The sequence below is a fragment of the Lissotriton helveticus genome, chromosome 9, assembly GCF_964261635.1.
Source record: "Lissotriton helveticus chromosome 9, aLisHel1.1, whole genome shotgun sequence".
In the NCBI taxonomy this organism is placed as follows: Eukaryota; Metazoa; Chordata; class Amphibia; order Caudata; family Salamandridae; genus Lissotriton; species Lissotriton helveticus.
In genome coordinates this window covers 1290580341-1290594714 of record NC_136070.1, presented here as the reverse complement: position 1 = coordinate 1290594714, position 14374 = coordinate 1290580341, and the positions used below count along the sequence as shown (strand labels likewise).

The following is a 14374-nucleotide window of genomic DNA, read 5'->3' as shown; positions in this document are numbered from 1 at the left end:
AGGCGCAAAAGTGACGCACCTCTAGCAATGTGACGCATTGCTGGAGTGTGTCACAAAAGTGACGCAACTCTAGCAATGTGTCCTTTCACATGGGGCACCCCCCATGTGAGAGGGCCTGCGTCAGTCTTACGCCTGCTGTGAGGCAGGCGTAAGATACTGACGCATTTGCATCCAGTGGTGCACTGCGTCACTTCTATGACCCTTTCTTGCGTCGGAACGCCCCCCCCTGCGCCACATTATACCGAGTGCAGGTATAAGGGGGCTCAGGGGTTTACCAAGTGACGCATCTACCTAGATGCGCCACTTTGTAAATATGACGCAACAAGGCACATTTTTTACGCCGCTGGTGCGTCACAAAAAGTGACGCACGGCCAGCGTAAAAGTGAAGCACGGCCTCATAAATAAGACCCTGTATGTTTAGAGCTGGGGTCTCCAATGAGTAGCTCAGGAGCTACTGGGAGTTCGCCCGGACACTGGAACTAGCCCCCAGAGGTGCAGTCCAGAACAGTATGTCATTCTGAAGGTTTAGCTCCATTGAAAAAGGCTGCCCCACACGTCTCTGGGCCCTTCTAGTGGCAGCCAGACTAACCAATGGCAGGGCACACAAACACACAACATGGCAGCCTGCAGGACATGCACCATGCCACCTGCCTCGACTCCCGCAACGCTCACACAATCATGCACCGAATGGGAAAAAGATAAGATTTACTTGGAATGTTTTTACCCAAAATGAAAATGTGTATTTTGAGAAAGTGATGTGTTGATATTTGAAAACAAAATGATTAAAAATCCAAAACATTTGTAAAGCTGCTCTTTAAATGGTAACACATGGGGCGGTTGAAGAGTTATATAAGCGTCCACTTGCTGCTGTTATTTCATTGGTCTTGTGGAGGCATTTTGTATGGATAAAGCTTTCCCCGACATAGCTGCTGTTCCTGTCTTGCATGGGGTGGGCAGTTTCCATAATAATTCTGGGGCAGATTTACAAGCCCCTGGCGCTGCCAGTACATCACTTTTTGTGACGCAGTGGCAGCGCATTTCTTTGCCCCATATTTACAAGGACAGGAAAAGCCACTCCGCATGGCTTTTCCTGTCCTTGTAAATACGGCCCCTTTACATGCAGCACTTTGCATGGAAGGGGCGTTCCATGGGTGTTGCTGTGGGTGTTCCCACGCAACACCCATGGAACCAGACACATTTCCAGATTTACAAGAAATCGTAAACCTGGAAATGAGTCAGTTTTCTACGCCACCCTAGAGGTAGAGGAAAAACAGAGGAGAAATGAAAACATTTCTCCTCATTTTTTCCTCTTTCAATGCGTGCTGCATGCTACAGCACTCATTGAAAGAGGAAAATGCTTGTAGTGAATGTTTTTGTGCAGGAAGGTGCTCCTTCCTTCACAAAAACAATCTCCCCATGGAACAGGCACCCTTGCACCATGGTGCAAGGGGGCCTGCGCCGGTGCATGGCAGCTGTTTGTGCGCCAGCGCAGGGGAGAGCACAGTGTAATAGTTAGCCGCTGTGTTGTGTGTTTCACTCGCGCCAGCGCTGGTACATATGTTATAGCGGCCTTTGACCCTACGTCCGCTCACACAACACTACACACAGGAACGCAATATATCATTGCAGATATGTCGCATTCCTGTGCTCTGAAAGTGACGCAGCGTGGCGCAGCCAAAGGGCTTGTGGTGCCGCGCTGCAGCTCTTTCTTGTAGATCTGCCCCTCTGAGTTTTAAATATTGTCCTGCAAAACAGTGTACCCAGAATATGGACAACCACACCATCGTGAAGAAAGTATGTGTCGGTGAGTATAGTTATGAGTGTATTCAGAACTCCTCATCAATCTGTCTTAAGTCTATCCACATCTATCTATTGGACATCGATTTAAAATACCTGGAAATGAAGCCGAGAATAGTACATCTGTACTCGCCCATGTATAGGTGTAGTGACATACATCTGGGCGGCCACTCTTTACTCCTGCAGGTGTGCGGGGACCTGATGTGGTCACTGTGGCAACAATAATCAAACTCATCAGCACCTTGGGACTGTTGATCACAAGAAGCTCTCATTGCAGAGAGGGTTGGAGATCCCTGGTGCAGAGCTCGGATGCACAAGTGATCTGCTACAAGGAGGGCCTGGAAGCAGAGCCCAGGGCTGTATAGCTCGCTCCTGTAGGGTGCCGTTTAATTAATGACAATAGTTCTTTATTCTACTTTGGGGCAGATTTACAATAATTGGCGCATCCCTGCATATCAGCGGGGATACGCCAATTATTTTGAGTGACGGTTGAAACCCCTTGCGCCACCATGGATGCGCCGCATATACAATGTGGCGCACCGTGGCGCAAGGATAGAGAGATGCATGATGCAATCTGATGACGTAAAGGTGACGCAGTGCTGGAGTTGTGTCGCACAAAAAAACACACAAGGTGATGGACGGAATGTTGCACAATGCAAAACATTCACCCCCAGTCACAGATCTGGGCTCAATCCATCGTTATTTTGCTCACCAAGCCACCCCAGTTCAGACATGGCCATATGCAAATCAGTCTTGACCCTGTGCTTCATGGGAACAGTCCAGCCCGAACTGCCAAGCCATGTCTTCCCTGGACCGGAATCAAGCTTCCCAAGACCGGTTTCTGGCTATCAGCCGTCTTCAGCCAGGATAGCTTGACTCCAGTGGTGTAGTGAGCATGGGACCCACATCTGGGCACACCCCTCCCACACAGGGTGAACAGCAAAACACACATGATGATGGACGGAATGTTGCACAATGAGAAAACATTCACCCCCAGTCACAGATCTGGGTTTAATCCATCATTATTTTGGTTGTCTTGGTTGTTTTGGAGTTGTGTCGCAAGCGCAACGCAACTCCAGCCCTGCTCAGGGGTGTCCTATACTTGCTGTGCTGCGTCACTCCGTTTTGACGCAGCGGGGACGGAAAAGTGACTCAGTGAAATCTTGTAGATTTCACTGCGTCATTTTTACGGGGCTTCCTTGCGACAGAACGCCCTCCCTGCATAAATTATACCTGACACAGGTATAATGTAGCGCAGGGCTTTACAACGTGACGCATCTCACTAGATGCATTACGTTGTAAATATGTTGCATAGTGGCGCATTGTTTACGCCGCCGCTGCCGCACAAAAAAACGGCAGCATAAAAGTGTCACAAGGGGCTTGTAAATCTGCCCGTTTGTTTTGAAGGAAATGCAAAGCCAGATTTTCGAATATTATGCGTCACTTTTTTTGACACAGAATCAACAGGAAATCCTTAGTGGTGTTTACAAAGAAAAGCAAATGTTTATTTGTGTTGTTTTGTGAACAATGACGCAGCGCATTGCACCGCCTTGAATTACTTCACTTCGGGTAGGTGTTCCATGGGTGGTCAATGACGCAGCGCATTGCACCGCCTTGAATGACTTCACTTCGGGTAGGTGTTCCATGGGTGGTGCATGGGCGTACCCGCGCATCAAGCCATGGACTTTGATGCAAACCCATCGCTACTTAGACTTGGAGACACGAGTTCTCATCGGGATGATGCATCTCTCTGACGCTGGCGTAGTGAGGAGCTATATCTTCATTTCTCCTCGTTATCTCCTCTTTGCGTGTGCACTGCATGTTGCAGCACACATGCAAACAAGTAACAGCCTCAAAGGATAGTTTTTATGCAGGAAAGTGCTCCTTCCTTCCACAAAAGCAAATCCAGACGGTAACGCAGACACCCTTGCTCTATGGCACACGGGTGCCTGCGTTGGCGCTAGGCAGACACAAGTGCGTCTGTGCAGAAGAAGAGCAGAACTGCGCCATTTCTTTGAAGACATGGCGCGGTTCTCGCTCCCATTCATGCAACACAGCGCAGCAAATACACTTGCTGCGTTGCGTGAACTCCTGGTAAACGTGGTCTGTAGTTTCTGTGCCTCCACAGACACTTAGGGCCAGATTTAACACGCAGTCCTGCAGTGCAGCAGACGCAAATGCTGCGCTGCGCTGTGTGAAAAGGAGAGAGGAGGAGAGCTCCATATTTACAGAAATATGGCTTTCTCCTTTCCCTTGCGCCGGTGCTGACATCCGCCGCTGCGAGCCACGGAGACACCTTTGTGCCATAGTGCAAGGGTGTCTCTGTGAGCGTAGCATCGGTTTTGTACTTAAAGGACAACCTTCCAGTACAAAATACTGGGCCCGATTCACAGAACTAACTTAAGACAAAATCCTAAACTTACTACTTTTGGTATTCACAGAAGTTAGGATTTTGTCTTAAGTCTGTCCTAAGTCTGTCTTAAGACAAACCTAAGACAAAATCCTAACTTCTTTGAATACCAAAAGTAGTAAGTTTAGGATTTTGTCTTAAGTTAGTTCTGTGAATCGGCCCCACTATGCTTAGACTAACTTTAACCCTTTTCCCTCTTTGTGTGCGTGCTGTAAAGTGCAGGACACGTACAAAGTCGGAAATGGAAGGAGAAATGAAAGCATTTCTTCTTCCTTGCACTTACTTCAAAAGGGTGCAGTTTTCTGACTCTAAACCCCGTCTACTTTACTTAGTAAATAGGGTTTAGCGTCAGAAACCGTTGGGGGTTGAATGGAAATGCCCACGCACCACCCACGTTACACTCCCTGGACACTAAGTAATGCTGCTTGGTGTTACTTTCACGTTATTTCTAGTGCTAAACAAGTTTAGCGCTGGAAAGTAAATGAGAAATAAAAATTGTGCCAATTTGTGCCAATTTGTGATGCAAACACAGCATAAAATCTTAGTAAATCTCCCCCTCATTGTATTGAATATCGGCCCCCACAGCCTGTGTGAAACATGGGTTGCCCCGTGACGTGGTCAGTAAATAAAAGATGCAAAGGGCCTTCGCCCGGGCTCTCTTCTGGTGGGATGAAACTACACTCACCTGCGTCATGCTGTTTGCCCCTTTGGCTTCGTGAAGCACCAGTTGTGATTAGAGTTTGCAGCCACCTGGGGTTAGCTCAAACCAGGTGTTTCTGTTTTTTTGCTTCCACCACGGGTTAACTCAGACCAGGTGTGTCTGGGACTTCTGTGAGTTTGCTTTCACCAGGGGTTAACTCACAGCAGGTGTGTCTGTGACTTCTGTGAGTTTGCTTTCACCAGGGGTTAGCTCAGACCAGGTGTGGTTATGAGTTTGCTTCTACCAGGGGTTAGCTCAGACCAGGCGTGGTTCCGAGTTTGCTTCCACCTGGGGTTAGCTCAGACCAGGTGTGGTTATGAGTTTGCCTCCACCAGGGGTTAGCTCAGACCAGGTGTGGTTATGAGTTTACTTCCACCTGGTTTTAGTTTAGACCAGGTGTGGATATGAGTTTGTTTACCCAAAGGTTAGCTCAGACCAGGTGAGGGTATGAGTTTGCTTCCACCTGGGGTTAGCTCAGACCAGGTGTGGTTATGAGTTTACTTCCACCTGGTTTTAGTTTAGACCAGGTGTGGATATGAGTTTGTTTACCCAAAGGTTAGCTCAGACCAGGTGAGGGTATGAGTTTAATTCCACCTGGGGTTAGCTCAATCCCTGTGTGGTTATGAGTTAGCTTCCCCTAGGGGTTAGCTCAGACCAGGTGTATCTGGGAGTTAGATTCCACCAGGGGTTAGTTCAGACCAATGGGGATTTTCACAAGGACGTATCTCCGCTTTATCCCCACCTTAACACATCAAAAGTGGAGATAGATTTAACACCCAATTCACAAGCTGGTGCAAACTGCAGACATCGCCTGTATTCTGCCCCAAAATGTATCTCCACGGTGGACACCACCAGCTAACCCTTGTGAGATGTAGAATAGGCGTTCCTGTGCAAAAACACACAAAAAAAATCACACCACTTTCACAACGAACTGCCAGATCTGCAAAGCGCAACAATAACAGGTGATAAGCAGCAATAGCACCAGGGATTTAACACCTGCCTTTTGCTGTTGCTAAGCAGGACAACTACCCACAGCATGAAAGGGGGCCCAGCCAAGAGCCACACCTGAAGACGCACAGATGCTATGGAGACAATGATCATGCAGCTCCGATACCCATGAGGGCCACAACATCCCCCGCCACCAATCCCAGTCCCTCCCGCACCCCTGGACATACACATACAGTGCACGACACAAGAGCCACAAAAATCTCATGATGACGCACATTGCTAAAATAAATACACACATATTTGGCCAGAAGAAAGAGAAACAGTCACACAGCACTGAAGTAACAACCAAAAACTTTATTGAAATACAACACAAAATACCAAAGCGGAAGACTCCTGTCGGGTCCGTCAGGGACAATCTCGACGTCACAGCCAGGAAAATAAAGCACAAAATCAGGACGTGTGTCATGCGCACATCAAAGGAGCGAGACACAGAGAAACAGAGAAGGAAAGTGAGCCAGAGAGAGAGAGGGAAGGAAAGTAAAGGAGAGGGAGAGTGAGAGAGAGAGAAGGAAAGGAAGGGAGAGAGCGAGTGAGAGAGAGAGATAGAAGGAAAGAGAGAGAGAGAGAGAGAGAGAGAGAGAGAGAGAGAGAGAAGGAAGGGAGAGTGAGTGAGGGAGAGAGAGAGAAGGAAAGTGAGCCAGAGAGACAGAGGGAAGGAAAGGAAGGGAGAGAGAGGGAGTAAGAGAGAGAGAGAAGGAAAGGAAGGGAGAGAGAGAGAGAGAGAGAGAGAGAGAGACAGAAGGAAGAGAGAGAGAAGGAAAGGAAGGGAGAGAGAGAGAGAGAGAAGGAAGGGAGAGTGAGAGAGAGAGAAGGAAAGGAAGGGAGAGAGAGAGAGAGACACCGCCGCCCCTGCGCACACAGTCCCCACTGTTCACCTGCTGCCACCGGTGTGTCCATCAGTAGGCACACCACGTGCCCTTGCAAGTGCCAGGCCCCGATCCCGCCACCATGGCATGATCCACATCATGCAGGCCCGCCCCGCGGCCCAGCAGGTCCCACACATGACACTGAGTCCTGAGTCATCAATGGCGGAGACCACGTCAGTGCACACATCATCAAAGCAGGCTGCACACCCGCTCTGCTATTCTGGTGCCACTAACCCTGTGCAACGCCAGTCAGTGCCCCACGTGGTGGTAGGCCTGTGACGGCCGCAAGACTTCGGGTGCCACTAACCTTGTGCAACGCCAGTCAGCGCCACGTGGTCGTAGGCCAGCGATAGCCGCAAGGCTTCGGGTGCCACTAACCCTGTGCGCAACAACTCATGGGCCCTTTATGATTGACAACCGTGGAGCGTCCGCCATCATGTCCCCACCGGCAGAGGGGAATGTGACGTTGTCGGCCCCTTATATTTGCGGGGTCACATGGCCTATTGCGCCTGTGCCAGATGGGGGTGGTGTGTGTGCAAACCTGCCCTCAGGAAGTGGCCATGACATGCGGACAACTAGACCAGTGACCTGCACACCACCAGCGAGTACGCCTGCGACAGGTAGCCATGTGGGTCCCCCTCGGAGGGTAAGCAGAGTGGTCTGGCCTGGCGTACTCCGGACTAGCGCAGGGTTTGCAACAATGACTCGGGGGCTCTGGGCATGGTTCAGTCCATGTCCGGACCAGGAAGTGACTAATGTGTGTGTTAACCCTGGGCATAGTCCGTGTATTAGCGCTACGCGTAGCTACGCGAAGTGCACTTTGCACTAGGTGAGCTACGCATAACTACGCGAACTGCGTAGTGCACTGTGCAAAATGCTGTTCGCACTGATTGCACAGTGCCGGATGCTTGTCCACACTGTGCAATCAGTGCAAACCACATCTTGCACAGTGCAAGTGGTCATTTTCTGCTGCTCGAGTAGATTTCTACTCGAGCTGAAGCTTTCTCAACGCGGACTGGTAGTTTCTCATCGCAACAGTCGTGAGCATGCACGACCACTCGCAATGAGAAACCTGACCTCCCCGCATTGAGAATCTCGCTGGGAGGTTTATTTTCCACACTCACGATCGGAACCTTGATGTTGCTGATCATGAACGAGGAAAAAGTCTCGCTGGCATGTCATTTTGCTCGCTCGCAGTCGCCAACTTGACGTTGAGGATCGCAAGCAAGCAAAAAATGACCGCTACGCTATGCATGTTTGCACTGTGCTACGTGCAATTTGCGTAGTGCGAAGTAGCGCAAACTTCGTAAAGCACGTGAGCGTAGTGTAGTACTTCGCCCAGGGTTAGCATGTGTCCCTGTTGTAGTGTCCACGGCACCCAGAACACAATAGGCAATGTAGCATACGATGACTGGCATCCCATCATATTAGCATCATTGACGTAAGGGAAATCACTGTACATACATGAATGATGAAAGACATGACACAGCAGTGCGTCACTGAATGTTTATTGCACATCCAGTGGAGTTTTTCTGCTGGAGCGGTACAGGGCCATGCCAAGCACACTACACAATATGGGCACGTGCAGGGCCAGCCAGAGTCCATCCGGGGATGACAAGTACTGCAGAAGAGGAAGGGTACACTCCGCAGTCTGGTAGCCGTGTCATTGGTCATCAAGCAGGATATGGCAGTCCATGCTGCGGTCCAAGGTGAGTGTAGCGGAGTGTATCAGGGGTCAGTGGAAGTTCATGGGGCCATGTGCGGCACCAAGCAGAAATAGGCCAGATGGCGGAAATGAATGCCAGTGACTCCTTCTGAACACAATCCCATACACGTCCCCGGATGTGTGCTCTGCCCCACCTGTGGGTGTTGCAGTACCGGCTGTGGCACTGTGTGTCACTGACACATCAGGGGCCGAGGAGGATTGTCCGCCACGCTGTGTGGCAGTGATACATCAGGGGCTGGGAGAGGATTGTCGGCCACACTGTGTGGCAGTGACATATCAGCTGTCGTAGTGGATAGGCCTGCTGCTCAGTGAGGCACTGACGCACCAGGGGCGGAGATGTGGACGGTGTGGGGGCAGCAGCATTCATCAGCGCCACACCTTGTGGCAGCAATGCCATGATGAGGATCTGCAAGGCATGGTAGACCCCAGCAACATTTCACTGAGGTGCAGCAGTGGCTGCCGTCCTTTCTGCCTCCATCCGCACCATGTCCTCCATGAGCCTCCGCATGTGTGCCAGCTCACGGCTGGAATCGCTGGAGCCACTCTGAGCGGACAGGTGTTCTTCTCTCAGCGTCATGACTCCAGCGATGTCAGTCAGGGCTCTTTGGAGACCATGGAGCGGACTGTGGGTGTCCTTTAGGGACTGGAGCTGTTCCCTAAAGGGACCTAGACACCCATGGATGGCGTCCAGTTTGATATCCATGGCAGCCAAATCCCACCCGCACCTGCTCAGTTGTCTCCCTCTGGTCCGCCAGCACACGGCGTTGGAAGGCCATGGTTTGTCCCTGTGGGTCTTGGGAGAGTGCCGGGGGTGTGGGTGCCTCCTGCTGGTTGCTTTGGGTAGTGGGTGGTGTCTCCTCAATGCAGCTGGCCTGCCCTGATCCTGGAGGTGAGTTGCGGATGATGTCCATGATGTGTTGGAGGGCTTGGGTGTCGATGCTGGTGTTGTCCTCCTCGTCATCAGTGAAGAGTGGTTGGGACTGCTCTGCATGAGGTGTTGAAGGTGCCCCTGAGATGTGAAGGGCAGATGGTGTATTACAATGTGTCCACATGTATGTAGCCGCATGGTGCATGTTGGCATACAGACATTGTGACTGTGTGTAGATCAGGGCCATGAGCCAGAGTCATTGTGGGTGTGCACTGTGCTCTCATTGATTGTGCATGTGTGCCATTGTGGGCCTCTTCACCCGTCCCCCCAGAACCTGGTGGTCACTCACCCTGTTGCGGTTGCGTTATGTCCTGTCGAGCAGTGTCAGGTCCCCCGACTCCGGCCACAGTCTCCACACTGATGACTGTCGACACCAGCTCCTCCATGTCATCCAGCACGAGCTGTGGCGCTGGGCTCCCACCTCCAGTCAGCATTGCTGCCTTCTGGTTGGCTGCGAGTTTCTCCTTGGTCTTGCACTTGATGTCAATCCATCGCCTCTTGGCCTCGTCCATTGCCCTCTTGTGCTCTCCGACGGCATTTACCCTGTCCACGATGTCCCGCCATATCCCATTTTTGGTTCCCAATGACACGTTGGAGGTGACGAACAGTTGTTGATGGTGTTCCATCACCTCCGTTATCAGGATCCTGTTTTCCTGCTGACTGAACTTCGTCTTCCTCTTCTTCTTGTCCTTGCCCTTCAGGTCCCAGGCTGGTGGCCCGGGGTGCTTGTGGGGTTACGCTCATCCTCTGCGCCTGCTCCGGCTGCCTCCATGGTGCTTGGGTGTTGGTCAGTTTGTGTTTGAGTGTTTTTTCCACTTTTATAGTGATTTTTCCCACCTGCCATGTGTGTATTGCAGGACTGGCGCTGCTTATTGCTGATTTCCTCATCGCGCTAGAATGGAATGGAATGGAAGGAAAATTTGTAAAGCGCGATGGTTACCCAGGGGCGTCCCAGCGCTGTAAAAAGCAAAGGTCAGTTAAGCAGAAGGGGCAGGATTGTGAGAAGCAGAGGGAGGAATTATGTCGAAGTTTTATTGAAAAGCCAGGTTTTTAATAGTTTTCGGAAGGTGAGCAGATTGGGTTCTGATCTGATTACGAGGGGGAGAGAGTTCCAGATCTTGGCCAGGTTGTAGGAGAGCGAGCGGCCTCCCCATCTGGCTCTTCTTATACGTGGTACAGAGGTGAGGTAGGAGGTCGTGGATCTGAGGGGGCGGGAGGGACAGCAGGCTTTCACCAGAAGGCGATTTATGGCGGGGCCTGTTCCCCAGTAAGAGCGGTGTGCCACGCACATGCTCTTGAACTCTATTCTGGCTTTCACAGGGAGCCAGTGCAGGTCCTTTAGTCTGGCTCTGACTGAGGTTCGACGGGGGAGGTTCAACAGGATTCTTGCCACGCAGTTTTGAATAACTTGTAGCTTGGTGAGTGTGGACTGTGGGGCGCCGAGATATAGGGCGTTGCCGCAGTCGAGACGCGAAAGAATTAATCCTTGGACCATGATCCTTCTTGAATGAAACGGGAGGAGGGGAAGAATCTTTCGAAGCAGTCTCATCAGCCCGAAGCAAGTGGCAGCAAGTTTAGTTGCTTGATGGTTGAAGGTAAGATTTTGGTCGAGCCAGATGCCTAGACTTTTGATTCGCTCCTTGGGTTGCGGGGGGCTACCTAAACAGAGGGGCCAGATGGTATCAATAGATTTCATGATGTTGTTTCCAAGGAGCATTACCTCTGTTTTATCCCCGTTAAGTTTTAAGTGAGAGTCCGACATCCAGGTCGCGACAGCTTTTAGGCAATTGTGTAGGCTGTGATGAGAACTGAGAGGGGGGTCCAGTGCCACCACCAGCTGAGTGTCGTCCGCGTAGGTGACAATTTTCACCCCGAAGGGGCGGACGACATCAGCTAGAGGGCTGAGGTAAACATTAAATAGGGTGGGACTCAGGGAGGAGCCCTGAGGAACTCCACAATTAAGAGGTTTACTGGAGGAGATAAACTCCTTTTCGAATACCTGGAAGGATCTATCTGTGAGGAATGACCTTATCCAGGTAAGTGCTGTTCCTGACACTCCCATCATACCAAGGCGGTGCAGCAGGATGCTGTGACCCAGGATGCGCTATTGCCCATCGCATGTTTTTTCGCGTTGAGGTTTGTGTTTTTATCTCCGTCAAGGATCGGGTAGATTGCCCACTGTTTCGGGAGACTATTGCATGGTACCGCCTTGTTGTGAATTCCACGTTGACACAAGGTTGTTTTCCAGGGATAGGCTGCGATGTGTAAAAATGCATTAGCATTTTCTGGTGATGTTTAGCACACGTTTTTGTGAATATACCCCCAAGTGTGGTTCGGAGTTTGCTTCCACCTGGGTTTAGCTCAGACCAAATGTGGTTATGAGCTTGCTTCTACTAGGGATTAGTTCAGACCAGAGGTGTTTGTGAGTTTTCTTCCACCAGGGGTTAGCCCAGACCAGATGTGTTTACGAATGTGCTTCCACTAGGGGTTAGCTCAGACAAGGTGTTGTTATGAGCTTGCTTCCACCAGGGGTTAGCTCAGACCACGTGTGGTTAGGAGTTGGCTTCCACCAGGGTTAGCTCAGAACAGGTGTTGTTATGAGCTTGCTTCCACCAGGGGCTAGCTCAGAACAGGTGTTTCTGTGAGTTTGTTTACCCGAGGGGTTTGCTCAGACCAGATGTGTCTGCTTCCACCTGGGGTTAAATCAGACCAGATGTTGTTATGAGTTTGCATCAACCGGGGTTAGTACAGAACAGGTATGTCTAGGAGTTTGTTTCTACCATGGGGTTAGCTCAGACACTGTTAGATAATATGGCTAATTTCCTCTCTCCCTCTCCGTTTCCAGGTACTGAACGTGAAGCAATAACCATGAAGAACCAGACATCTGTGACTGAATTCATCCTCCTGGGTTTTTCCAACAACCCTGCTGTCCAGCGCTGCTTGTTCGCCCTCTTCCTGGCTGTCTACCTCACCACCTTGAGTGGGAACCTTCTCATTGTCACCATTACACGGCTGGATCCCCGACTGCACACACCCATGTATTTCTTCCTGGGCAACCTCTCCTTCCTGGACCTCTGCTACTCCTCGGTCACCCTCCCCAAAATGCTGGTTGACTTCCTGGCGCAGCGGAAGGCCATCTCGTTCCAAGGCTGCATCGCCCAGCTCTCCTTCTTCATCTCCTTGGGCTGCACAGAGAGCTTCCTCCTGGCTGTCATGGCCTATGACCGCTACGTTGCTATATGCAGCCCTCTCCACTACGCCAACATAATGAGCAAGAGATCCTGCCTACAACTGGCCAGCGGCTCGTGGGTGGGGGGCTTCCTCTACTCCTTCGTCCACACGCTTTGCACCTTCAGGCTGTCCTTCTGTGGCCCCAATGTCCTCACCCACTTCTTCTGCGACCTTCCTCCGCTCTTTGCGCTCTCCTGCACGGACACCTCCATTAATCTGGTGTTTGCCTTTGTGTCCGGTGGGGCTGTGGGGTTTGGCTGCTTCCTCATCACTCTATATTCCTACTCCCGGATCATCAGCAGTGTCATGAGCATTCGCTCCAAACAGGGTAAGCTGAGGGCTTTCTCCACCTGCTCGTCACACCTCACCGTCGTCGTCCTCTTCTACGGCACCATCATCTTCATGTACTTCCGGCCCATGTCTAGCTACTCTCTGACTAAAGACAGCATCATTTCCGTCATGTACACCATCGCCACCCCCATGCTGAACCCCATGATCTACTGTCTGAGAAACAAGGAGGTGAAAGGGGCCCTGAAGAAGGCTCTACGGGCAGAGGGTAGGGGTGGTCCTGAAGAAGGCTCTTCAGGGGAGAGGGTAGGGGTGGTCCGGAAGAAGGCTCTTCAGGGGAGAGGGTAGGGGTGGTCCGGAAGAAGGCTCTTCAGGGAAGAGGGTAGGGGTGCCTCTGAAGAAGGCTCTTCAGGGAAGAGGGTAGGGGTGGCCCTGAAGAAGGCTCTTCAGGGGAGAGGGTAGGGGTGGTCCTGAAGAAGGCTCTTCAGGGGAGAGGGTAGGGGTGGCTCTGAAGAAGGCTCTTCAGGGGAGAGGGTAGGGGTGGCTCTGAAGAAGGCTCTTCGGGGAGAGGGTAGGGGTGGCTCTGAAGAAGGCTCTTCGGGGAGAGGGTAGGGGTGGTCCGGAAGAAGGCTCTTCGGGGAGAGGGTAGGGGTGGCTCTGAAGAAGGCTCTTCGGGGAGAGGGTAGGGGTGGTCCGGAAGAAGGCTCTTCAGGGGAGAGGGTAGGGGTGGTCCGGAAGAAGGCTCTTCAGGGAAGAGGGTAGGGGTGCCTCTGAAGAAGGCTCTTCAGGGAAGAGGGTAGGGGTGGCCCTGAAGAAGGCTCTTCAGGGGAGAGGGTAAGGGTGGCTCTGAAGAAGGCTCTTCAGCGAGAGGGGAGGGGTGGCTCTGAAGAAGGCTCTTCAGGGGAGAGGGTAGGGGTGGCTCTGAAGAAGGCTCTTCGGGGAGAGGGTAGGGGTGGCTCTGAAGAAGGCTCTTCGGGGAGAGGGTAGGGGTGGTACTGAAGAAGGGTCTTTGGGGAGAGGATAGGGGTGGTCCGGAAGAAGGCTCTTCAGGGGAGAGGGTAGGGGTGGCCCCTGAAGAAGGCTCTTCGGGGAGAGGGTAGGGGTGGCCCTGAAGAAGGCTCTTCGGGGAGAGGGTAAGGGTGGTCCTGAAGAAGGCTCTTCGGGGAGAGGGTAGGGGTGGCCCTGAAGCAGGCTCTTCGGGGAGAGGGTAAGGGTGGCCCTGAAGAAGGCTCTTCAGTGGAGAGGGTAGGGGTGGCCCCTGAAGAAGGCTCTTCAGGGGAGAGGGTAGGGGTGGTCCTGAAGAAGGCTCTTCAGTGGAGAGGGTAGGGGTGGCCCCTGAAGAAGGCTCTTCAGGGGAGAGGGTAGGGGTGGCCCTGAAGAAGGCTCTTCAGGGGAGAGGGTAGGGGTGACCCTGAAGAAG

At 51.9% G+C, this 14374-nt stretch overlaps 1 protein-coding gene across 1 annotated transcript; it reads left to right on the top strand.

The window, feature by feature from the left end:
* The first annotated feature begins 12300 nt into the window (after positions 1–12300).
* Positions 12301–13302, top strand: LOC144783424 (olfactory receptor 5J3-like). The gene has a single exon (XM_078662410.1). The coding sequence runs from the start codon at positions 12304–12306 to the stop codon at positions 13300–13302; it is 999 nt and encodes a 332-aa protein (XP_078518536.1). The 5' UTR covers positions 12301–12303.
* The last annotated feature ends 1072 nt before the right edge of the window (positions 13303–14374 follow it).